Source organism: Trichomycterus rosablanca, chromosome 3 (genome assembly GCF_030014385.1).
Source record: "Trichomycterus rosablanca isolate fTriRos1 chromosome 3, fTriRos1.hap1, whole genome shotgun sequence".
Classification (NCBI taxonomy): Eukaryota; Metazoa; Chordata; class Actinopteri; order Siluriformes; family Trichomycteridae; genus Trichomycterus; species Trichomycterus rosablanca.
In genome coordinates this window covers 22,709,548-22,736,556 of record NC_085990.1, presented here as the reverse complement: position 1 = coordinate 22,736,556, position 27,009 = coordinate 22,709,548, and the positions used below count along the sequence as shown (strand labels likewise).

Sequence of the window (27,009 nt, the reverse complement as noted above, 5' to 3'; positions counted from 1 at the left end):
GGTGAATTCCATGTCCAAGAGGGTTAAGGCAGTTCTAGATAATAATGGTGGTCACACAAAATATTGACACTTTGAGCACAATTTGGACATGTTCACTGTGGGGTGTACTCACTTATGTTGCCAGCCATTTAGACATTAATGGCTGTGTGTTGAGTTATTTTCAGAAGACAGTAAATCTATACTGCTATACAAGCTGTACACTGACTACTCTAAGTTATATCCAAGTTTCATGTCTATAGTGTTGTCCCATGAAAAGATATAATGAAATATTTGCAGAAATGTGAGGGGTGTACTCACTTTTGTGAGATACTGTATATATATTAGGGCTGTCGAAGTTAACGCGATAATAACGCATTAACGCAATCTCAATTTAACGCGATTATAAAAATCAGTGCCGTTAACGCAAATTCTAGTTCATGTTGAGACTTGACTGGTAGAACAAACATTTGAATATGTATGGTAGATGGTGAAAGAATGAATTTTTGGATTAAGAAATGTTATTTGCCTTTTGTAGATCCTTCAGTTGATAGATCCTCCAAGTTTGTAAAGCTTTTATTTTGCTCATACATCCCAGGCATCCCATTAAAAGTTTTGTTAGTAGTTAAAAAAAAAAAAAAACCTAAATAAATAAATACTATATATAGATTGTATAAATTGTACTATGAATAATTTCCTTTATCACTGACTGTGACGTAAAAAATTTTTTTTTTCAAAATAGACATCGTCATTCGCATTTTAGGGTGTTATCTTAATGTTTTGGCTCATCAGTGTATATACACTTATTCTAAATTTATTGACAGCAGTACATTATGAAAAGGTTGGGACAGGCTCATGTTTATTGCTTCATATTTTTTTTTGTCAATTTCCCTTTTTACAATGTTTATAGTCTTTTGCTGAAATAGAATGCCAGTTGTTGTAGTACAGGTGCTAGACCAGGGGTCACCAACCTTTTTGAAACTGAGAGCTACTTTAAGGGTACTGATACAAACTACCTGAATAACATAGTTACACGGTTCACCTTTGATGATATTATGATTAGTATTAATAATAATACATATTCATATATGTGAAGAGACTGTTTGATCACATGTTAATAATTCCTCACAATAATTATTAACACTGATTTACCATGGTAGGAAACACAGATATATTTAAACTTGCAACATTATTTATTTATTTATTATCTGTTTCAGTATTTGAAAGTCAGAGTGGTCAGATCGCTGATCTTTTTGTAAATATCTTTCTTGACAGTTTTGTTATGAATGAGCATATTTTGTTCAAAATCACACCTTTTTTTAACGTAAGAAAAAAGAAATTGCCTGTCAGTCAGTGCTGAAGGAAATTATTCATAGTACAAGTGCTGAATGCAGCATATATGGGTTGGCACCAAGACCTAAAAGACTTGGATAAGGGCCAAATTGTTGAAGAGTTTCCAAAAAAATGTACTTTTTAGACTACTGCACACATTTCCATTTTGTATCACTCCATCTCAGATGAGCCTAGACCTGTTGATGGCTTTTATTAATGTTGTCAATAAATACCTTTTATTTTGTATAGTGGAGACTTACAATTGTAGATACAGTGCCATCTGAGGGACTGAAAGTCATGGGCATTTAGCATTGGTTGTCTTGTCTTGGGTCACACACTGAGGAATGTTTTGTGTAAATGGTTTGGCTGTTACAGCATTACCTGTGAAAAATACATAAAGTTCATAATTGTTTGCCTTTTACTTACTGTCCCAACATTTTTTGCAACTGGGTTTGTATTTTTACTACAAGCACATTTAGATTAAAGGTGAACTTTTAGCAGCTGGTCATAAAGTGCTGTATAGTATAAACATAGCTGTTAATGGCTGGTAGGTAAGAGTTTATTTAGCCTTGTTCTGCTGGTTTTGCTAGTTTAACTTGACTGTGCGACAGATGAACAAACAGGAACAAAAGTCTTGGTAGGTCAACCTGAACTACCAACAAAATTATTGAAACACTGGGGATCTTTGTTTAAATTATTGCAGGTGTTTAAACCATCATAACCCACATTCTCAATAGTTCTGTTTTGAATTTCAATATTGACTTTTATCCATGGAATTTAGTAGTGTTAACTACACTAAGCTTAGGTAGGAACGGGGCATCTGGTATGTACTGTACCACGCTTATGGTTTATTTATTAAGAATATGCAATATACTTGCTGTTTATTTAGAAAGCAGTTTCCGATAGTACCTACTCATGTTGAATGTATAACTAGCTCTTAGCTAACAATTTCCAGATAGTAAACATCTCATGCTTTAAGCTCTTGTTTCCTTGGGAGACAAAATGTATGGCATTTAACAAATAATTTATTCAAGTTACACCATAATAAGTTTCTTATTCATGAAGCACCTCACTGCCCGACTTGTAAACCTTTTCCATTCCGTGCCAACGATCACTGCTTGGGGAAAGCTGTAAAAACAGCCAATTACATGGTTAACCCCTCCCCTGTTTTACATGCAGATCCGAGTTGCACTTTATTAGGTACCTGAATGAAAACAAATACATAAAAGCTAAAGTAGTAAGCCTGTTTTGAAAATGTAGTGAGTAAAAAATACAGATTTTTCTTTTGAAATGTAGTAAGCAAAAGTAAAAAGTATTGCGTTACAGAAGTAATCAAGTAAAGCACAAATACCTAAAAAAAAAAATACTTCAAGTAATGAAGAACATGTACTTTGTTATATACCCCTCTGCCTGTTCCTATAGAGATTTCTTTGAATTTCCTTAATCATTTCACAATCCTATGTACGGCAAATAAAATACAATTTACTCTAAAGGTCTGGCACAAAGTGTTGAGCAATGACCCAAGAATTTGCTTTTGGTGGCTCCAACTTTTATACACTATCACCTGTTACCAGTTCATGTGATTATTGCAAAAAGTTTCAAAACATTGTATGTAATTTTTTTTTGTATTTATATTATTTGATATTTTTTAATATACACTTAAATATTGTATATATTAATCTTATTTTGCATCTGCCCCAACTGCATCCGTTTTTTTATTTTGTTTCAGACATCAAATTCAAAATTTGTTTATATTTAAAAAATACAATCAAGTTCAGCAAAAACACGAAAAATCAACTATTTGTATTTTTTTTTTAATTGGGATTATAAGTGAATTTATCCTTTATATGTAAAATTATATTACATTGAGTTATATTAATTATATTTCATTATCCATCATGTTGCATATTTTATTTGATTAAAACCAATAATAGTTTAGTCATTAAAATACCCTTTATACATAAACTAAATATTTATTATTACAGCTTAACTGTAAGCAGATCTGCAATATAATATTTTGAGTCGATTTTTGTTTTAACTGGAGAATTTTACTGAGTTTATCTTCAAATTTGAAAAAAGTAATGATCTGCATTTAAACCCATATTACTTTCAGGCCTATTTTGTGCATTTTTGGCCTGAAAGACATACCCAGTTTTAAGAATTTTTATTCAGAAAGTTAATAAGAGGAAATTTGTAGTTTAATGTTACTAAAAACCCTATAGAGTTTTTGGAAAAGAACAGCTTAGTAATAATTTACCATACTCAAAAGATGATAAAAAATTGTTTAAAATTTTTTTAAAGCCACATTTTAGTGAGTATAAGTAGGAGTTCAGGTCCAACAAGCATTGTTTATATCACCATACCAATTTTTAGCTTGTAACTAATTCTGATCTGTTTTTGAAGTAGGAGTAAAGAGAGTCTTTATTGGCCTCCAAAGGCTTTCAAACATTCCCAACAGGAAAAAATACAGACTATATTGCTCAAAAACATGTAATTTGAATGATTTGTATTTTTTACTGTCATTTTGCAATACATGTGTGCCTTTTTGGCTGTATATCTCTCCCACACTTCCCATTCACACTGAATTCACTCCTCCCCAATTTCTTCACACCACTGAATGAATCACTAGTTGAAAAAGTCTAAAAATGACTCTTTTCAAACAAATTATTCTGTGGCATCGATTTACAGAGCTGTACTCTAAACTAAGACTAAGATTCATAAATTTTTCTCTTATTTCATCATGGTGTGAAGCACAAAACGGGTTCACTATGATTCAGTTGAAGGTTTACGCACAGGCTGCTTACTGAAGTCATGCATATGAATGCCTGCCAGAGATGAAAGTTAACTTTATAAACCAATCGGAGCTTCAGAATTCAGTTTTGGCGGAATTTGCATTTCTTCAGTGTGCGTCTGTCAGATGGCAATTAAATAATCTTTCTTTATTGGTTGTACTTCACTGACTGGCAGGTTTTTAATGAATTATGAGTTTAAGCTTTTAATTGGAAAAAGTTTAGATGGGTTTAGACGCTTTTCGTTACTTACAGACTGGACAAAGATTTTATTTATTTATTTATTAACCTTTATTTAACCAGGAAGTTCTCATTGAGATTTAAAATCTCTTTTTCAAGAGAGACCTGGACAAGAATGGCAGCAACACACATCCGTTTCAATACATAAAACAAACCATTTTTAAAATTTTTTACAAAAAAATAAATAAATAAAAATAAATGGACACCATAAAACAGCTAAGAAGTATCTTATGAATTAAAAGATTTACAACAAGATGCTTCTTGAACGTAATGTTTTAGTCTTGTCTTAAAAACATTCAAAGAGACCCACTCCTTCAGCTTCAAACCATTCTGAAGTTGGTTCCAGTCTGATAGAGCAGCAAACTGAAACGATTTTTTTACCAAGTTCTGTACGGACTTTAGGTATTTTTAATAAAAATAAATCTTCCGAGCGCAGAGAATAACCTCCTGTGGATTTATTTACAATATAAAACAGGAGATAAGATGGTAGCAAACCCAAAACTGCCTTATACACAAGTGTATACCAATGATAAAGTCTGCGGGAGGACAATGCAGTCCACCCAACGCAGGCATACAGAACACAATGATCTTCAAGATTGGTGATAAAACGTAAGGCCTCATGATAGACAGAATCTAATAAATGCAACACCTGTGAAGATGCATGCATATAAATTACATCCCCAAAATCTAGGATGGACAAAAATGAAGCGTTTTTGAGGTTTTCTAGCCTCATTTAATTCTAAAATAAAAACCCAACTTTAGTTTTAATTTCTTCATCAGCTGATGGATATGGGGAGCAAAGGTCAGTGCATCATCTATTATAAAACCTAAGTATTTATACTGGGACACTACCTCAATCTCAATTACTTGAAAAGTAACAATGGATGGAAGAACCTGCGATTTAGACTTTATAGACATTATAAAATAACATTAGTTTTGATTTCTCAGCATTCAATAAAAGTCTTAAGTCACACAGATTGGACTGAACCACATCAAAAGCTGCTTGAAGCTTTTCAAGAGCATTGTGCACTGTCGGAGCAGCACAATATAGAGAAACCTTCCATACGCACACATTGAGACCTGTTTGACAAGTAATTCTTAAACCATTCTATTGCTTGCTGAGAAATTCCAATCTCAAAAAGCCTTTTCAAAATGATTTCATGGTCTACTGTATCAAAGGCTTTTGCCAAATCAATAAAGAGGGCTGCACATTATTGTTTTTTTTATCTAAAAAATTAATAAAATCATTTACTACTTTCAAAGTTGCTGTAGTAGTACTGTGCATTCTTCTAAAACCAGATTGTAAGTTAGTTAAAATACTATTTGTGATTAAAAAATCTTTCAGTTGTTCACTGACCAGGGACTCCAGAACCTTAGCCAATACAGACAACTTAGAAATGGGCCTAAAATTATTTAAATCCATAAGGTCACCACCTTTGAAAAGGGGGAGTACATAAGCAGATTTCCATATCAAAGGAATACGACCAGAGCCCAAGGAAAGATTAAAAATATACGTTAAAGGAGGTGTGATAAAATCAAGGCACTTTTTCATTTCAACAGGACTCTAGAAAACTAAACAGCTTGTTAAAATAGTTTCAGGATATTTGACGTCTGGTCCCAGATATTATTACACCCAACATTTAATAGTCACACTGGCTCCTGAAAGTGAGTGGACAATGGCAAAACATCTATTGATGTTTTTGACTATAGAATCAGTGTTGCTGGTGCAGGATTCCATGATTAGGATCTGCATACATTCTGTCCAGAAGAAGGATGCAGGTTGGGGCCACCTGTAGTTGCGCTGGTGGTGGTAGTAGGCCCTGGGTAGGAGCATACACCCAGCTCCTTTTGAGCTTTTCTTTTTTCTGGTGCAGCGACTGGTTTACAACCAGGCATACAGAAGGTAAAACAAGCTGTTTCCCAATAATAATAAAGTTCAACTTATATAGCGCCTTTAACCAAGCTCAAGGTCGCTGTACAGTAATAGAGAACAGAGATCTAGGAACAGAGAGCTGATTTGTGTCTGACGACCTTAGTCTGCGTGATGGTGTGTGACGTATGAGAAGTTTAGTAAGATAGGTGGGGGCGAGACCATGAAGTGCTTTAAAAGTGAGGACCAGAATTTTATATTTAATACGCATGGAAATTGGCAGCCAATGTAGTTTTTCCAGAACAGGGGTGATGTGGTCAAACTTTCGGGTAAATGTCAGGACCCTAGCAGCCGCATTTTGTATAGTTTGCAAGGGACGGAGGGTTTTGGCGGGGAGTCCGTGCAATAAGGAATTGCAGTAGTCCAGACGGCTGGTGACAAAAGCGTGTATCAGTGTCTCTGCCACCTCAAATGAAAGAAAGGGACAGAGACAAGTAATATTGCGAAGGTGAAAAAAAGCTGATTTGGATAGTGATTTTACATGAGGCCCGAATGAAAGCGTAGGGTCAAACAGAACACCAAGATTTTGTACCCAGTTAGAAGGTGTGATGGAAACATTCCCAATGAGGAGGGGAGAGTTTGTGAAGAAGGAGAGTAAAGTTTTAGTGCCCACGTAAAGAAGCTCAGTCTTAAGGGGATTAAGCAGCAGGAAGTTTGAATGCAGCCAAGATTGAAGTTCCTGAATACACGAGGTGAGTGAGGAGGGGGGAAAAGAGATGGATGGTTTGAAGGCAAAGTAGAGTTGGGTATCATCTGCGTAGCAGTGAAAGTTAAGACCGTGTCTGTGTATGATGGAACCAAGTGGAAAGATGTAAATAATGAAAAGAAGAGGCCCCAATACAGAGCCTTGCGGTACCCCTTGTTTCACCAAAGCAGTGTCGGAAACGTGATTACCCAAGCGAATGAAGAAATACCTGTCAGATAGATAGGACTTGAACCAGGAGAGTACGGTGCCAGAAATCCCAATATCAGACAGACGAGTCAGAAGGATGTTGTGGTTAACCGTATCGAAAGCAGCAGAGAGATCTAAAAGAAGAAGAAACGAGTCAAAGCCAGCGTCCGAGGCACGAATTAGATCATTCAGCACATACAGTAGAGCAGTCTCAGTGCTGTGTTGGGAACGAAAGCCAGATTGGAAAGTTTCAAATAGATTATTTGTTTCCCAAGTTAATGCTGTGACATAGGGTTAGGAGATAAGGACGGCTTTTGCCCCCCAAGCTGTTGTCCATGCATCAGGCTGACACTGTGTAAATTGGATTGTGTATTTTTACTTATTTTATTTTGTAAAAATAAGTTTATGAAAAGTGAACACAAATTATTAACCATAAACTTTTATGACCAATGACCAAAAACAATGGCAAATATAATATGCAAACATTTGGTTATTTAAAAAAAAAAAATTATAATGACTTGTCATTTTCAATTCATAATTTAAAAGATTTTTTTAAACAATAGATTTTGGAAATGTGGCTTAATCAATAACGCAATCAATACTATCTGTTTTCAGAATACAGTGCTGGCTGTGGCAGGAGATGACGAACATGTGCAGATGTATGATCTAACCTCTGAAAAATGCATTTGTGAGTTCAAAGCTCATGAGAACAGGTGTGGTGTTAAGATTTATAAAACTGTTTGTTGTGTATACATTTTGTATAGAATTAACTTTTTGTGCAAAAGATGTGTGTATGCAAAGCAAGAAATGATAAACTGGTTTTGTATTAGAAAAGATCTTTAAATAGCATTTTACCATTGTTATCTAGCTACAGTATGTGTATCCTAAGATTTCAAAGGAAATCTGAGACTTACAGCTGATGCTTGTTCCACAGGTATCCAGACCACTTTATCCTTAAAGGAGCTTAAAAAAAGAAAAGTAAAACCAAAATGCAAAAATATAAAAAAAATATAAATACAAATATAACCCAAACATATGACGAATTAAATTATTAGGGGCTTTCGTTGCCTACATTACCAGTCTGAAATTGTTCTTCAGACTTAATTAACAATTCCAAAAATGTACTAATTCCACTTACTAACTTTAATAAGTCCCAGAGTTTAAGGAAGTGTTGAGTGCACTTCAGTTATCTCCCTTTTTCAGATTAGGAATTAAGAAATAAAGTGAAAAAAGTGAAGTATAGTTATAGTTATAGTTCTTAAAACCTCCATTATATATACACATGATGAAACAAAAATGCTTTATATTCTATGTACTTTTGAAAAAAGAATAAGCCAAAGACCTATATAACACCCCAGTGATTTTTTTTTTTTTTTTTTTTTTTTTTTTTTTTTTTTTGAGGCAATCACTGCAATCAAGTGATTTTTGTAACTCTCGATGAGACTTCTGCATCTGTCCACAGGTATTTTGGCCAATCTTGTATCTTGAGCAAACTACTCCAGCTGTCTCAGGTTTGAAGGGTGCCTTCTTCAGACTGCATGTTTCAGATGTTCAATAGGATTTACATCAGGACTCGTAGAATGCCACTTCAGAATAGTCCAATGCTTTGCTCTTAGCCATTTTTGGATGTTTTTAGCTGTGTGTTTTGGGTCATTATCCTGTTGGAGGACCCATGACCTGTGACTGAGACCAAGCTTTCTGACACTGGGCAGCACATTTCACTCCAGAATGCCTCGATAGTCTTGAGATTTCATTGTACCCTGCACATTCACACCCTGTGCTAGATGCAGCAAAGCAGCTCCGAAACATAACTGAGCCTCCTCCATGTTTCACAGTAGGTACAATGTGGTTTTTTTTTTTTGTATGCTTCATTTTTGCGTCTGTGAACATAGAGCTGATGTAACTTCAGTTTGGTCTCATCTGTCCAAAGGACATTCTCATAGAAGCTTTGTGGCTTGTCAATATGCATTTTGGCAAATTCCAGTTGCGCTTTTTTATGATTTGCTTTCAACAGTGGTTTCCTCCTTGGTCGTCTTCCATTAAGTCCACTTTGGCTAAAACAGCGACGGATGGTGCGATCTGACATTGATGTACCTTGACCTTGGAGTTCACCTCTAATGAAGTTGTTCTGGGCTCTTTGGTTACCATTCGTATTATCTGTCTCTTCAATTTGTCATCAATTTTCCTTTTTGCGGCCACATCCAGGGAGGTTGGCTACAGTCCTATAGACCTTAAACATCTGAATAATATGTGCAACTGTAGTAACAGGAACATCATGGGTTTTTCTTTCTTTAATGGAAGGGTACCAACAATTTTGTCCACGTGTGTATATCATTCACAATTGCTTGAGTTAGTTTTCCACCATTTTCTTTCAGTGCTCTGTTGACAGTCCTTCCAGGTTTTGTTCACACATTAAATGTTTCATCATCATTGCTGCATATAACCTTCCTTGGCTCCATTGTGTTGTGTACGATAACTCCAATAAGCAAACTAACATTTGCTGCCATCTATAAGAGATTAACTTCAGGTAAACCCACCTTTCTACGCCCTTCTTTTTTGGTATTTTTTTTTTTTACTTAAAGGCATTTCTCTTTGCATAAATACATCTGGGAGATCAATAAACTGATCATCAACTACTGACTTCCAGACCAGACACCACGTGCTTGTGCTTGTTTCTCATTGTTCATGGTTTTCAGCTGTATGTCAGTCTTCCTTCCACTGAGCCTTTATATATTCATTGGCGTAGTGGTTAAGGTACTGGACCAGTAATCAGAAGATCGCTGGTTCAAGCCCCACCACTGCCAGGTTGCTGCTGTTCAGCCCTTGATCAAGGCCCTTAACCCTCAATTGCTCAGACTGTATACTGTAACTGTAATTTAAGTCACTTTGGATAAAGGTGTCTGCTAAATGCCGAAAATTTAAATTAAATCCTCAAAAGGGTGCAGAACTTCCAGTATTGAGAAAGGCTTAGGTTTACAAAATTTTGTTACATTTCTTTGCTTTGACACATACATAAACAATTGTTTATGTCTGCACTCATTATCACTTGCCCTTTTTTGGTTCTCGGAGTCCATAGAGGATTAGACAAGGGACAATTTGCTACTTGTTATAGTCAGAATTATGTTGTTCATCACCTGCTGTGGCCTATATGCAGCAGATTAGGATGTGTTAATAATAACATGTTAATAACAATTACCTTGTCCTTACAGACCTTACGTAAATAAATATGCTTTAAACAGCCAGCTCAATGTCTTATCCATATCCTTGCTCAGATGCAATATGAAAAAGGTAGGATGTAAGGGGTAGAATCATCATTAAAGTACAGTGTATCACAAAAGTGAGTACACCCCTCACATTTCTGCAGATATTTAAGTATATCTTTTCATGGGACAACACTGACAAAATGACACTTTGACACAATGAAAAGTAGTCTGTGTGCAGCTTATATAACAGTGTAAATTTATTCTTCCCTCAAAATAACTCAATATACAGCCATTAATGTCTAAACCACCGGCAACAAAAGTGAGTACACCCCTTAGTGAAAGTTCCTGAAGTGTCAATATTTTGTGTGGCCACCATTATTTCCCAGAACTGCCTTAACTCTCCTGGGCATGGAGTTTACCAGAGCTTCACAGGTTGCCACTGGAATGCTTTTCCACTCCTCCATGACGACATCACGGAGCTGGCGGATATTCGAGACTTTGCGCTCCTCCACCTTCCGCTTGAGGATGCCCCAAAGATGTTCTATTGGGTTTAGGTCTGGAGACATGCTTGGCCAGTCCATCACCTTTACCCTCAGCCTCTTCAATAAAGCAGTGGTCGTCTTAGAGGTGTGTTTGGGGTCATTATCATGCTGGAACACTGCCCTGTGACCCAGTTTCCGGAGGGAGGGGATCATGCTCTGCTTCAGTATTTCACAGTACATATTGGAGTTCATGTGTCCCTCAATTAAATGTAACTCCCCAACACCTGCTGCACTCATGCAGCCCCAGACCATGGCATTCCCACCACCATGCTTGACTGTAGGCATGACACACTTATCTTTGTACTCCTCACCTGATTGCCGCCACACATGCTTGAGACCATCTGAACCAAACAAATTAATCTTGGTCTCATCAGACCATAGGACATGGTTCCAGTAATCCATGTCCTTTGTTGACATGTCTTCAGCAAACTGTTTGCAGGCTTTCTTGTGTAGAGACTTCAGAAGAGGCTTCCTTCTGGGGTGACAGCCATGCAGACCAATTTGATGTAGTGTGCGGCGTATGGTCTGAGCACTGACAGGCTGACCCCCCACCTTTTCAATCTCTGCAGCAATGCTGACAGCACTCCTGCGCCTATCTTTCAAAGACAGCAGTTGGATGTGACGCTGAGCACGTGCACTCAGCTTCTTTGGACGACCAACGCGAGGTCTGTCCTGAGTGGACCCTGCTCTTTTAAAACGCTGGATGATCTTGGCCACTGTGCTGCAGCTTAGTTTCAGGGTGTTGGCAATCTTCTTGTAGCCTTGGCCATCTTCATGTAGCGCAACAATTCGTCTTTTAAGATCCTCAGAGAGTTCTTTGCCATGAGGTGCCATGTTGGAACTTTTAGTGTCCAGTATGAGAGAGTGTGAGAGCTGTACTACTAAATTGAACACACCTGCTCCCTATGCACACCTGAGACCTAGTAACACTAACAAATCACATGACATTTTGGAGGGAAAATGACAAGCAGTGCTCAATTTGGACATTTAGGGGTGTAGTCTCTTAGGGGTGTACTCACTTTTGTTGCCGGTGGTTTAGACATTAATGGCTGTATATTGAGTTATTTTGAGGGAAGAATAAATTTACACTGTTATATAAGCTGCACACAGACTACTTTTCATTGTGTCAAAGTGTCATTTTGTCAGTGTTGTCCCATGAAAAGATATACTTAAATATCTGCAGAAATGTGAGGGGTGTACTCACTTTTGTGATACACTGTACCTTTAGTGATTTTTGATCATCTTTCAAGTCAGCACACTGCTTGTGTTTCACTAATGAAAAGTCTGCATAGCCAATTTCCATGTCCAAACCATGGGTATAATTTTGGCACCTACACTAAGGATCCAAACTCGAGAGTTTTGGCATATAGTTGATCGACTAATTAACCAAGAAATGTTTATATTTCTTAATTTCTCGAAGCATTGATGTCACAGCCAAACAAGGTTTAAACAAGGTTTAAACAAGGTTTAAACAAGGTTGTAAAAAATAATTCAGTAAACACATGAGTTTACATAACAGATACAGTGGAGGAAATAAGTATTTGATCCCCCACTGACAAAATAAATGAAACGTCTCATTTTATGCCAGCTTTATTTTAACAGTGACACAGAATATCAAAAGAAAAACTGAGAAAATTACATGAAATGAGAAATAAAAATTTATTTGAATTTCATTGAAGGAAATAAGTATTTGACCCCCTAGTAAAACATCATTTAATACTTGGTGGCAAAACCCTTGTTGGCAAGCACAGCAGTCAGACGTTTCTTGTAGTTTTTTATAAGGTTTGCACACACTTCAGGAGTAATTTTGGCCCACTCCTCTCTGCAGATCATCTCCAAATCCTTAAGGTTTTTAGGCATGCATTTGGAAACGCGAAGCTTCAGCTCTCTCCATAGATTTTCTATGGGATTGAGGTCCAATTGTCTGATTTGTACTTTCGCCACCACTGCTGCAGACCTCCACTTTTGACCACGGAGGCCTATAACTAACTTTAACCCCCCTCGACGTGTGCAGTAGCCAATTACTTCTGTGGCTTAGTTTGCAAAAGATTTAAGTTTAGTTAATTTGGGAAGGTGGTAAGCATGTCTTAACTGTTTTTAAATGTGTTGCAACCATCAAATTCTAAACATGTTTATATTTACCTAGTACTATAAAGTTGGTCAAAACAATGGAAATCTTTTCTTTTATTTTTGTCAGTTAAATAAAGCTTTAGTAAAAAATAACTAACACAGATTTTTGTTTCACTTGCAATTTACAAAATGTCCCAACATTGCCTGAAACAGGGTTTGTAATTATTGTTTTCTAGCTAGTTTACCAATAGGCTTTGCTGCACTAAATTGTGAAATTTACTACTTAACAGATTGATTGATTGATTGATTTTGAGTACTTTATTAATCCCCGAAGGGAAATTGTGGTGTTGCAGCAGCAATAACAATTATTACAAAAAACATCACACAAAGGCATTACAATGAGGTAAATAAAAGAATAAAAAATAAAATTAAGACAAATGTAAATACAAGTAAGATATAAAATCTAAAAATATATATATAAATAAAATAAAATATTATAATATAAAAAATAAGAATATAAAAACATCTAACAGGACAAGAACAAAAAAAAACTAAAAAGGGGGGAGCCTAAAGGTGCAGTTACAGACGTGCAATTTAAAACTGTGCAAATAAGAACAGTACCATGTGCAAATTGTAAGTATAATAATAACTCTCACTGGTGCAAGAGAAGGACGCAGAAGGACGTCTTTGTGGGTGTTATAGGTTCTGCGTCCTTCTCTTGCACCAGTGAGAGTTATTATAGGTTGCCACAGCTGTGGGCAGGAATGACTTCCTATAGCGCTCTTTGTTGCAGCGAAGTTGGCGGAACCTTCCACTAAAGGCACTTTGCTGTTTAATCAGTAGGTCGTGTAATGGGTGTGAGGTATTGTCCATTACGTTGAGCAGCTTGTGCAAAATTCTCTGCTCAATAACCAGCTCTAGGGGCTCCAGAGCAAACCCCAGCACAGAACCAGCCTTCCTGATAAGCTTATTAAGCTTGTTTATCCTTAGATGGTCCTAGACTTCAGGAAGACCAGGACTGCTTTGAAACCCCTCTGTATCTTGGGGGAGGATGTGGTGGAAAGTTACAAATACCTTGGTGTCCATCTTGATGACAGACTAGACTGGAAGTGCAACACTGAGGCTGTCTACAGAAAGGGCCAGAGCAGAGTTTATTTTTTAAGTTGGCTCATTTAGTATGTTGAATGTCTATTTTTTATTTATCAAACCCAATTTTAATGCTAAAAGTATTTACTTTGTTTCTATCCAGAGTAAAAGCAGTGGACAGCTTTGTGATAAACGATTTGTGTGTGGTGGTTACTGCATCAAATGATGGATTTATTAAGTTGTGGAAGTTTACTCCAGAGGTACGTAACATTTCTAGATAAATGTTACAGTAAACATATATCATAATTGTGGAACCAAAGTGTAGGAATATATGTTTGTAATTACTATTAATTATTAGATTATTACTGCCTATTTATTAAGATAAATAGATTTCTTTATTGATCCCCATGGGGGAAATTCGAGTGTTACAGCAGCTCCAGTACAGTGCAAGTACAGTAAATATTTTCTAGCCCTTGGTGGTGGATTGTTAACCAGTTTTCTTCATGGTGCTTATAGAGCAAGGAAATGGTACATCTGCTGTGCCAACTAAATACTACAGCCCGTCTTACCTGTCTGTGTGTGTGGAGATCCAGCCCAGAGGAGGACCAAACATCCAAGACAACAAAATGTATGTATAAGGTTTATCTTACAATGTGTATGTATATGTTTATATATATATATTTTTTTTTAAGCATTCCTTCTTAACTATTCTTCATACTTTTGGATGTACAGTAGCAGTGAATTTAAAAAAGCGAATAAAGCACAAAATCATTATAATAACTTTTATTTCCATAAATGCAAATGCACTGAAAATACTACACTTTTAATTCTAAATCAAAACATTAACAAAATTTAGCCAGTTTGTGTTAATCCATTACAGAAAGTTAAGAAAAATTAATATTATGCTGTTCAAAAAAATAGCAGTGCCAGCATTTTTCTTTAAAAACTCAAAAAAATGATCCATAAACTGAAAAAAATGTTTGATTTCACTTTACTTAAAATTACTGAGCTAATATTTAGTGGCATAACAATTGTTTCCGAGATCTGTGTTGCATGGAGTCGACCAACTTCTGGCACCTCTGAACAGGTATTCCAGTCCAGGATGATCAGACTACATTCCACAGTTCTTCTGCAATTTTGGGTTTTGCCTAAAAAAAAACACGTTTCAGATATCAGCCCACAAGTTCTCTATGGGATTGAAGTCAGGGGATTGGGCTGGCCACTCTATTACCTCAATCATGTTTGTCTGTAACCAAGATGTTTTGGGTCATTGTCATGTTGAAACACCCATTTTAAGGACATTTCTTCTTTGACAGAGGGCAACATGATCTCAAGTATTTTGATATATTCAAACTGATCCATGATCCCTGGTATGCGATAAATAGGCATAACACCATGGTATGAAAAACATCCCCATATCATCATTTTGTACCACCATGCTTTACTGTCTTCACAGTGCACTTTGGCTTGAATTCAGTGCTCAAGGGTCGTCTGACATACTGTCTACGGCCACTAGACCCAAAAAGAACAATTTTGCTTTCACCAGTCCACAAAATGTTGAGCCATTTCTCTTTGGACCAGTCAATGTGTTCCTAGGCAGAATTGAACCCATTCAGGACACGTGTTTTTCTTAACGACGGGACTTTGCAAGGAGTTCTTGCTGGTAAATTGGCTTCACTTAATCATCTTCTGTACTCACTGGTAACTTCAGATGTTCCTTGATCTTTCTGGAGGTGATCATTGGCTGAGTATTTGCCATTTTGGCTATTCTTTGATCCATTCGAACAGTAGTTCCACGCTTCCTTCCACGTCTTTCAGGTTTTGGTTGTCACTTCAAGGCATTTGAGATCATTTTAGCTGAGCAGCCAATAATTTGCTGCACTTCTCTTTATGTTTTTTCCCTCTACAATCAACTTTTTAATCAAAGTACGCTGTTCATCAGAATAATGTCTGGAATAACCCATTTTACCCATTATCTCAAAAGGAAATGTGCTATGACCAACGTGTGCAACATTTGCCACCCTCCTACTTTAAATAAGGGCCAAAATTGACACCCGTCCTTCTGCAGAATGAATGACTTCACCAATTGAACTCCTCACTGCTATTATTTTGAACAACCCCCTTCAGTAAATATACAGGAAGATGGAACGCCTGCTGGGCATTACTGCCAGTCGCACCTCCTCCGGTGCCCATGTAGTTTTCCGCTGCAGGGTCATCAGCCAGGAACCACCATTCATTGACATTTTGCTCCTTTAATCCTGGAACGTCTCCTGGTGGCCGTGCAGTGACAGGGACGTCTCCCTGACACCCCCTGCAGCTGATAGGTGTTACCCGCTGTGCTTGTTGTTGGGGTTAGTTGTTCTTTCCCCAGCACTTGTCTCTCCTCCTCAGCCAAAGCCAAAAGCTCCCCTTCTCAGCCTCCTCTGCTAGCTCTTTAGTTGCCTTCTTTAGGTTCCCTCTGGTGACTCCTGGGACCCTCATGAGGCGTATGGTTTACAGCCCCACATAGCCTCGGCATCCCACCTCCACTGGGTAGATGGTAGTCATCCAGCCAGCCTCCCGGCACTCAGCAGCCAGCTCTGAGTACTTGGCCTTCTTGCGTTCGTGGGCAGCCTCTATCTCCTCCTCTGCTGGTATTGTGAGCTCAATAAGGAGCACGGCTTTTGCCTTGGTGGACTGTGTCAGGGCGGAGAGATGTAGCGATGATTTCGACCAGGAAATGGAGCTTCTTGTCGAGGTCAACTATCATGTTCCACTCCTGATCGGGAGAAAAGGGCCTAGGTGTTTTTTTCGGCCTGATGTTTTTCCTCCCCCCACCTTCCATAACGAAGCTGATGTGGTTGTGGTTGTGGTTCCTTGCTGGTGGTAGCCCTTTGCTGCCCTGCCGACACCCCTCTAGTACTTCAGCTAACTTTCTCAGGACCTGGTCATGGCGCCACCTGTAGCGTCCCTGAGAGAGCGCAATCTTACAGCCTGTCAATATGTGCTGGAGGCTTGCATTAGGGGTACTGCAGAGTGTGCAGCATTCCTCCCTCCCAAACCACTGGTGAAGGTTCCGAGGACAGGGGAGCATGTCGTAGGTTGAGCGGATGAGGAAGCTGAGCCTTGCCTGCGGGATCTTCCACAGGTCTGACCAGGTGATTTCGGTTGGCAACTCCCTCCCAGGTTGTCCAGCTTCCCTGTCGGCCCTGCGATACGGCCTTAATCTTATAGCGCTCTTTCTTCATTCTAGTCACCTCCGCCACCACGATCTCCTTCCTCTCTTTGCAATTAGCCTTGGACCAAAACCGTGGCGCTTCTCCCCCCACCCTAGCCCTGCTCTTTCTGCCTGGACTCTGCCAACAATTTCTTTGTGTTGCAGGCGATTGACGGCTTGGTCGACCTCAGTTTGTGCGTTCCACCTCCTTTGACAGTCAGCCTGTCAGAATCTTGGCTTTCGCGTTCCTTACAGTCTGGTCAGTGGACTCTCTCAACTCGAGCACGAACCTGGTCTTTTCCTGCTTGTAGCCCAAACTGATAGATTGGAGGGGCAGCTGGAGGGTGTTCCTTCCGAAGAGGCCTGTTTTACAGAGGCACCGTGGCAGCCCCAACCACTTTCGGATGAATGAGTTGGCTTTTCCATCCATCTTACTTGCGGTGGATGAGGGGATCTCACAAATTTTCAGTGGCCACATCACCCTCCTAGAGAGCGTGAATTGGTAACACCAGACCTTGTATTTCCCTGGTAGTTGGCTTTGATCGATCTTTGCCAGGCCTTCTGAGAGTTGTTCCACCACGGTTTTTCCCATCTGTTTGTCTGAAAGCTCTGCCATGTACTGCCTCTCCAGGCTTTTAATGGGTAGTTCACATAGGAGTGGGATTTTCTCTCCCCCTACGATGAAGCTGGTGCTGTCATTTTTAACTCCTCTTCTGAGAGACAACCTCTGTGATTTTGATGGATTGATCTTCATTCGTGCTCACATCAACTCGTCCATCCTTTTTGGCAATCTTGATGTACATGCTGCCATCTGAAGGAGGCTGGTCACGTCGTCCATGTATGCCCTCAGTGGGGGTAGTCTCTGTCCAGATGGTAACTTAATCCCTCCAACCATCTGTCTTGCTCCAATGAGGATTACCTCAAAGACTGCCATGATGGCACAACCCATAGCGATTCCTACTTCTAACTGTTGCCACCCGGTGGTAAAATCTTGGAGGGCAAAACACATCTGCAAGCATTTACAAGATCGAGCCAGATGACGTGCAGGTCTGTCTTCTCCCGCTTGCCTTTCTGGATCTGGTCCCAGATCATTGTAGAGTGCTCTACGCACCCTGGAAACCTAGGACTCCCGCCTTCTGGCACCTGGTGTCGATGTAGCCATTCTCAAGCAGGTAGGTGGTCATCCTTCTGGCCAGCACTGAGAAGAAGATTTTCCCTTCTATGTTCAGCAGAGCAATGTTTCTGAACTGGTTGATGTCTTTGGAGTTCGCTTCCTTGGGGATAAAGACCGCTACAGCTCTTTGCCACTCGGATGGGATGATTTGCTTTTTCCAGGCAGTTCTCATGAGGTACCACAGCAGCTCTAGTACCTTAGGGCAGTTCTTATAAAGCTTGTAGGGAATTCCATTGGGGCCTGGTGCAGATGAAGACCTTGCCTTCTCCACGACTTGCTTGACTTCGCTGAGCTTGATGTTGAACGCAGCAGTCGGAGTTACAGGCTTGGGAACGTACCCTGGGGTTACTAAAGGGACTATCCTTAATGGATCGCTGTACTGTCCTCTGATGTGCTGTTCCAGTTGTTCCCTGGTGCTTGCGGATACGTTCACCTCCTCATAACAATCCCTCTAATGTCTTGACCAGGTCGATGTCCGGCGTTCGCCATGCCTCTATCTCGCTTGACTTTGGCCATTTGAGCTTGCCTCTTCTCATTGGTTTCTTGGTCTCTGCTTTTGGCTCTGTCCTGTGCCTGGGTCCGTCGGCTCTGTGGTTTTCGACCTGGCTTTCGGTCCCTCTTGTCTCACCTGCTGAGGCAGTGCAAGGTTGCTGTAGGCCCTTCTGACCACACTTTTGCTTCCCCTGGTGAATTCGCAATCCATGGATCGTGATAACTTTTTCCCATCCGCATTCGCATTTCCGGAGGATCTTCTCTTCTTTTCCTGGAGTTCTAGTGCTTATCTCGTTGTCCGTATCCATAGCAGTCATTACCATGTGGTCCGTCCTGTTAGGCCCATCTTTCATCCCACCTTTCGGAGGGCCAGCGGGTTGTTTCCTCTTAGTGTTCTTTGTAGTTAATTGGGTGTGCCTCTTCTGAGGTACTAGTGGGTTGGGTAACTAGCCACCCACTCCCTACGCAGTGTTTCCCTGCTGTCATCCAGTCTTTCCTGGCTGTCCTCCAGTCTTCCCTGGACTCCAACTGCCCTGCTCACAGTAGTCACTAGGTTACCAGAACTTCAGTAAATCAATGCTTCTTTTACTCAGAATGAGCGGCATGCATGTCCTAATTGTTGGGTTTGTTTTGTTTTCATTACTCTACTACACTTTCAAGTAAATTATTTGCTATGTAGAAATAGCATTTCTTCTAAAAACAGTGATTTATCAGGTTAATGGTGTTGGACTGCTATTTTTTTTTGAACATCACTGTAAGCTTTGAGTTATCATCATGCTGTAGGACCTATTATTTTACTCAAACCTAGTTTTCATACACATGGTAGCACATTTTGTTTTAAAATATATATATATATATATATATATATATATATATATATATATACAGTGTATCACAAAAGTGAGTACACCCCTCACATTTCTGCAGATATTTAAGTATATCTTTTCATGGGACAACACTGACAAAATGACACTTTGACACAATGAAAAGTAGTCTGTGTGCAGCTTATATAACAATGTAAATTTATTCTTCCCTCAAAATAACTCAATATACAGCCATTAATGTCTAAACCACCGGCAACAAAAGTGAGTACACCCCTTAGTGAAAGTTCCTGAAGTGTCAATATTTTGTGTGGCCACCATTATTTCCCAGAACTGCCTTAACTCTCCTGGGCATGGAGTTTACCAGAGCTTCACAGGTTGCCACTGGAATGCTTTTCCACTCCTCCATGACGACATCACGGAGCTGGCGGATATTCGAGACTTTGCGCTCCTCCACCTTCCGCTTGAGGATGCCCCAAAGATGTTCTATTGGGTTTAGGTCTGGAGACATGCTTGGCCAGTCCATCACCTTTACCCTCAGCCTCTTCAATAAAGCAGTGGTCGTCTTAGAGGTGTGTTTGGGGTCATTATCATGCTGGAACACTGCCCTGCGACCCAGTTTCCGGAGGGAGGGGATCATGCTCTGCTTCAGTATTTCACAGTACATATTGGAGTTCATGTGTCCCTCAATGAAATGTAACTCCCCAACACCTGCTGCACTCATGCAGCCCCAGACCATGGCATTCCCACCACCATGCTTGACTGTAGGCATGACACACTTATCTTTGTACTCCTCACTTGATTGCCGCCACACATGCTTGAGACCATCTGAACCAAACAAATTAATCTTGGTCTCATCAGACCATAGGACATGGTTCCAGTAATCCATGTCCTTTGTTGACATGTCTTCAGCAAACTGTTTGCGGGCTTTCTTGTGTAGAGACTTCAGAAGAGTCTTCCTTCTGGAGTGACAGCCATGCAGACCAATTTGATGTAGTGTGCGGCGTATGGTCTGAGCACTGACAGGCTGACCCCACACCTTTTCAATCTCTGCAGCAATGCTGACAGCACTCCTGCGCCTATCTTTCAAAGACAGCAGTTGGATGTGACGCTGAGCACGTGCACTCAGCTTCTTTGGACGACCAACGCGAGGTCTGTTCTGAGTGGACCCTGCTCTTTTAAAACGCTGGATGATCTTGGCCACTGTGCTGCAGCTCAGTTTCAGGGTGTTGGCAATCTTCTTGTAGCCTTGGCCATCTTCATGTAGCGCAACAATTCGTCTTTTAAGATCCTCAGAGAGTTCTTTGCCATGAGGTGCCATGTTGGAACTTTCAGTGACCAGTATGAGAGAGTGTGAGAGCTGTACTACTAAATTGAACACACCTGCTCCCTATGCACACCTGAGACCTAGTAACACTAACAAGTCACATGACATTTTGGAGGGAAAATGACAAGCAGTGCTCAATTTGGACATTTAGGGGTGTAGTCTCTTAGGGGTGTACTCACTTTTGTTGCCGGTGGTTTAGACATTAATGGCTGTATATTGAGTTATTTTGAGGTAAGAATAAATTTACACTGTTATATAAGCTGCACACAGACTACTTTTCATTGTGTCAAAGTGTCATTTTGTCAGTGTTGTCCCATGAAAAGATATACTTAAATATCTGCAGAAATGTGAGGGGTGTACTCACTTTTGTGATACACTGTATATATATATATATATATATATATATATATATATATATATATATATATATATATATATATATATATATATATATATAGGTTATATTTTATGACTATCATATTTTGTGGTGTTTAGGAATCTCTGTATTAGTTTGTAATCTAATGATCTATGGTGTTATTTTATTTCACCAGCAGCTGAAACTGAGGCTCTGTTGTTGCCCACAAAAAAACGAGTGAGGATTAATGCTGAGGAAGTGGTTCTGGAAGCCAGCAGCTCATCGAAAAAAAAGAAAATACAGAAATTGCAATAGACAACATTGGCTTAAGTGTGCATGGTTGTTTGTATTACATGGTGTGTGATAAAACTAGGGCTTGACTACACACTCGTCACAAAGCACAAGATAACTAATGGTAAAGACTATGTTATATTGATTAAAAATGGAAAAAAAACTGAGTTCTTGGTTAACTATCAGAAATTAAAAATGCTATTTTCAAAAGTGTAGTTTGTCTCTATATTGTTTGATTTCTTTGATACTGCTAGCACTTTTGTCCACATGTGTGTTTAAATAGAAACTGATTTTACATATTGAAAGTACAACAAGAAAAAACAAGTTTTTTACATATCTTCCAAGAAGTGGACATCTGACATCTATTGCTGACTGGTGTATAAAATTAAGCATATATTCTTTCAATCTGTCTAAACAATTTACAGTAGCGCTTTCTTAACTGTCATGGCACTGTCAAGTGATGCCCTCATTCCAACAAATACGTTTGTAAATTCTGTCTGCCTAGCATTGCCCTGGTTAGCTAAAAATAAATTTTATAGCTAAACATTTTTTTTTATATATATGTAACATCATTTTGGCTGTTCAAAGCTGAACTGTTGCCCCAGTCTGAGTTTGCACACACTATAGGTTTTATTTAAGGATGTTTCTGTATCTGGCTTCATTCATCTGTTCCTTAATTTCATATATAATGTTCTTAACCATGCAGACTCTACTGCAAATATGTTGTTTCTTCAAAACCAAAACTTTAAAACAACTTTAAAAAACGTTTGAAATGGGCAAGTAAGAAATAATGTTGGGCCACAGTTTAATAATGCTTGGAAGTAGATTTTTAAACAAAGTTGTTGATTAGATCCAGGTACTTAACTGCTTGTAACATATAGAGTATGTATTAGTGGTGGTAAATCCGGTTCATTTTACAGACTCTGGTTAATCTGAGTCACTCAGTAATGTGATCCGGTTCATTTGAGTCACTTGTACTGACATCTTGATTGCGATTGATTTACTGCATGAAAATGCATCCAAATATCACTTGTCTTCTGTGCACTCATCTTCTGTAAATAAATCCTTCTCTCTTAATTCTCTTGGCACCTCACACTTCTCTTGTCAGTGACAAGTTGACACTTTTTTCTAAGTGGAATCTTGATCATGGGGGAGAGGGGGTGGACTCGCCTACCAATCAGATGGGTTATAATAAAATATATAACTATATTTTGTTGTTTTGCTTACAAGAAAATATGCTGCATTACTAATCTGTACCACTACTACTGATAATAATAATAATAGCATGTGCATACAATCAGCCCCATAACGAACACCAGTGTGTTTAACTGCTTGTTTATTGGAATATTTAATTTATTACTTAGATTCACGGACTGGAGTGAAGTTGGTCTAGCCAAATCATCTGAGTCCGCTGTGTTTCCAGGGAGCCTGCTCACTCGCCTTGTGTACTTAGCAGCAGCTCAGAGGACTCATAGGATCCGGGTTAATTGAGATTTTGGACTCATGATTCCTGATTCAGTACAAAGATTCGAATTATTAACCCGGGTGATTCAGGAACCACCCAGCTCTAGTATGTATAAAAAGTACATATAGGGTCTATAAAAGTACAAAATATGTACAAACATAATTCTAAAAGTTTGTGACAGAAGATAAAATGCAAATTAAAAAGTGGGGATTTTTAAACACACTTAATTTGAACAGTAGAAAAAATACATATTTAATGTTTTATCAGAATTATTAATTTAATATATGCTAATTCTTAATTTGATGATCAACACAAATTTTAAAAAGTTGAGACAGGCATTATAAGAGTGGAAGTGTGATATACACATCATCAAGAGACATTGTAATGATAAAAACTAAGGCGCTGTCACAAAATCTGAGAAGGGGGATAGTTTATTTGCACCATAAAGGCAATGGGGAATAAGATGATCACTTAACAATCAAGGCCTTTGTGGCTGGACTCCACAATGAATGAAACTCTTGACCTAGAGGCACATTATATCCGTTAGAATTTTTACCCACTTACATTTACAGCGCCTTTATCCAAAGCGACTTACAGTAGTGTGACAGTATACTGTCTGAGCAATTGAGGGTTAAGGGCCTTGCTCAAGGGCCCAACAGCAGCAACCTAGCAGTGGTGGGGCTTGAACCAGCGAGCTGTTGCTTTCTAGTCCACTACCTTAACCGCTAGGCTACAACTGCCCACTTTTTTACCCTTTTTACCCACTTTTTACCCATAAAATGAAAAAAAAAATTGTAAAAAATTTACTAAAACTAAGAATCATAAATTACAAAAATCTTATTCACAAAGGTTTTCAGCAAAGGTGCTGTGGCACTTCAAATTGTGGCCAAGATATACTAGAAAGGTTGTCTAGAACATGACAAAAGAAATGTGGATAGATTTGCAAAGCAACTTTAAAACACCTGATGAGCAGGCCATAAGGCACAACTCTCATTATATTACGATTATAAGTGTTTACCAAGAGATCTGATTCCCCAAGTTTGTTTTACAATTACAATATATCCCTTTCAGACTTGGATCCGAGAAGTAATACTTCAGTTTTATCTGAATTGAGTGAAATAAGATTATATGATATCCAGGCTTTTATTTCTTTTACACAGTTATCAGTCTTGCTAATTGTGTGGATGTCTTTAGGTTTGGCAAATATATACAACTGTGTTCTCTGCATGACAGTGGAAATATTTTTTTTTGTAAAACCAGATTGTAAATAGGTCCCAACACTGACCTAGGAGGAATACCATGCTTTACCATTGTGGTTTCCGAGTGTTTATTATTATTTATTATTATTATTGTTTATTATTAACAGAAACCACTGTTAAGCCATCAGACAACATTGCATGAGAAACCATCATGCAACTGTGATAAATATAGCCACATGGGCTCAGGAGTACTTTGGAAAGCCATTGTTACTTAACACAGTCCACCACTGCATCAAGAAATGCAACCTGAAATTTTATTACACAAAGAAATAGCTATACATAACAGAAATGCTGTAGTACTCTGGGCCCAGACGTCCCACCCAACATCTGTCATGGTATTGGGGCAACAATGCCCACAGCATGAGTTACTTCCATATGTGTGAAGGTACCATTGACATGGATATATATATATATTTTAAAATTTTAGCGAAACACATGCTACCATTACAGTGACTTCTTTCTCCTTTCCAGGAAGTTCATGATTATTTTAGCAAGACAATAACAGGCTTCATTCTGCACTCGCTACAACACCAGGGTTTTGTAGACAAAGATTGCATGTGTCAAGATCTGTCTCCTAATGAAAATGTATGGAGCATCACGAGAAATGAGGAAAAAATACATTGTAATGGAACACAGTGCTAAACATGCCTCTGTCCCAAATTTTTTGGAATGTGTTTCAGACATCAAATTCAATACAATTGGTAACTAATAACTTGTTCTCCTACATAGCCTCACAATTTTGAAATAATCTTCCCATATCTGTTAATGATTTAAACACAGTCCCAATTTTGTCCAGAAAGCTGGGACAGGGGCAATTTAGGGCTAGTAATGAGGTGAAAAAAACTAAATAATGATGTGATTCCAAACAGGTGATGTCAACAGGTGATTGTAATCATGGTTTGGTACAAAAGTAGCATCCAGGTAAGGCTAAGTCTTTGATGAGCAAAGATGGCCAGAGGATCTCCAGTTTGTCAACAAATGCGTAAGAAAATTATTGAAATGTTTAAAAACAATGTACCTTAAAGGAAGATTGGAAGTGATTTGCATATTTCTCCCTCTACTGTGCATAATATCATTAAACAATTCAAAGAATTGGATGGCATTTCAGTGCGTAAAGGCCAAGGGTGCAAGCTTAAGCTGAACGCCTGTGATCTTCGATCCCTTAGACGGCACTGCATTAAAAACCGCCACTTAACAATAGCTGATATATCCACATGGGCAAGGGATTACTTTGGCAAACCTTTGTCAAGCACTACAATACTGATTTACATGTACAAATGCCACTTAAAACTTTACTGTGCAAAAAAAGAAGCCTGATGTTAACCATGTCCAGAAGCGACGTCGACTTCTCTGGGCTCGGCGGCATCTAGGAAGGACCATCACACAGTGGAAACATGTATTGTGGTCAGATGAATCAGCATTCCAGGTCTTTTTTGAAAAAAAAAAAGGACGCCGTGTGCCCAGCATCAAAAGATCAAAAGTCCAAAAGCCAGGGTCTGTCATAGTATGGAGCTGTGTCAGTGCCCTTGGCAAAGGTAATTTACACTTCTGTGATGGCAGCATTAATGCAGAAAAATACATTGAGATCTTAGTGCAGCCTTCAAGATATCATCTTTTCCAGGGACGTCCATGCATTTTTCAACAAGACAATTCAAAACCACATGCTGCACACATTACAAAGGCATGGCTGCGGAAGAAGAGGGTACAGGCACTGGACTGGCCTGCCTGCAGTCTTGACCTGTCCCCAACAGAAAATGTGTGGAGAATTTTGGAATGAAAAATGCAATGACGACAACCCCGTACTGTTGCACATCTTAAGACGTGTTTGCAGGAAGAATGGGACAAAATAAACGCTGAAACAACAAATCGGCAACATTACAAAATGGTAAATGCCTTACTGTCCCAACTTTTTTTGGAATGTGTTGGAGGCCTGAAATGCAGGAATGAATGTTTATTAATAAATGAAATTAAGCTGAGCAGACAAAACATGAAATATCTCAGGTTCATCCTGTCTGCAATCAAATAAAAGTCAAAGTAAATGTAAGAAAATCTGTGTTTTTTTTTTATTATTTGCATTTTCCATGCTGTCCCAACTTTTTCTGATTTGGGGTTGTACTTGCATACAATGAAATTAAGCTTGTGCCTTTGGCCTTTACACACTGCAATTCCTCCTGATTCCTTAAATCATTTAATGATGTTATGCACTGTAGAGGGAGAAATATGCAAATCCCTTTCAATCTTTCCTTGAGGTACATTGTTTTTAAACATTTCAATAATTTTCTCATGCATTTGTTGACAAACTGGAGATCCTCTGACCATCTTTGCTCATCAAAGATTTAGCCATTCCTGAATGCTGCTTTTGTACCAAACCATGATTACGATCACCTGTTAAAAGTCAAAGTAAATGTAAGGAACACTGCATTTTTATTTGATTAGCATTTTCCATACTGTCCCAACTTTTTCTGGTTATATATATCTTCTAATGTTAAAGAATGTCATGTGAAATACTGCATTAACAGAATAAATAGATATGTTAAAACATGTTAAGATAAAACAAATATTTAACTTA

At 38.6% G+C, this 27,009-nt stretch overlaps 1 protein-coding gene across 4 annotated transcripts in view; it reads left to right on the top strand.

Annotated features, from left to right (window-relative positions):
- The window catches only part of pak1ip1 (PAK1 interacting protein 1), a 43,853-nt gene extending 21,927 nt beyond the window's left edge, over positions 1-21,926 (top strand). For 3 of the 4 annotated variants that reach the window (XM_062991989.1, XM_062991991.1, XM_062991992.1), the window contains exons 7-10: positions 7,775-7,872; positions 14,224-14,320; positions 14,577-14,688; positions 21,622-21,926. In XM_062991989.1, the coding sequence (XP_062848059.1) occupies positions 7,775-7,872; positions 14,224-14,320; positions 14,577-14,688; positions 21,622-21,740 (426 nt within the window). In that variant the 3' untranslated portion in view covers positions 21,741-21,926. The remainder of the gene's footprint in view (positions 1-7,774; positions 7,873-14,223; positions 14,321-14,576; positions 14,689-21,621) is intronic. The other variant, XM_062991990.1, reaches the window with a different exon arrangement.
- The last annotated feature ends 5,083 nt before the right edge of the window (positions 21,927-27,009 follow it).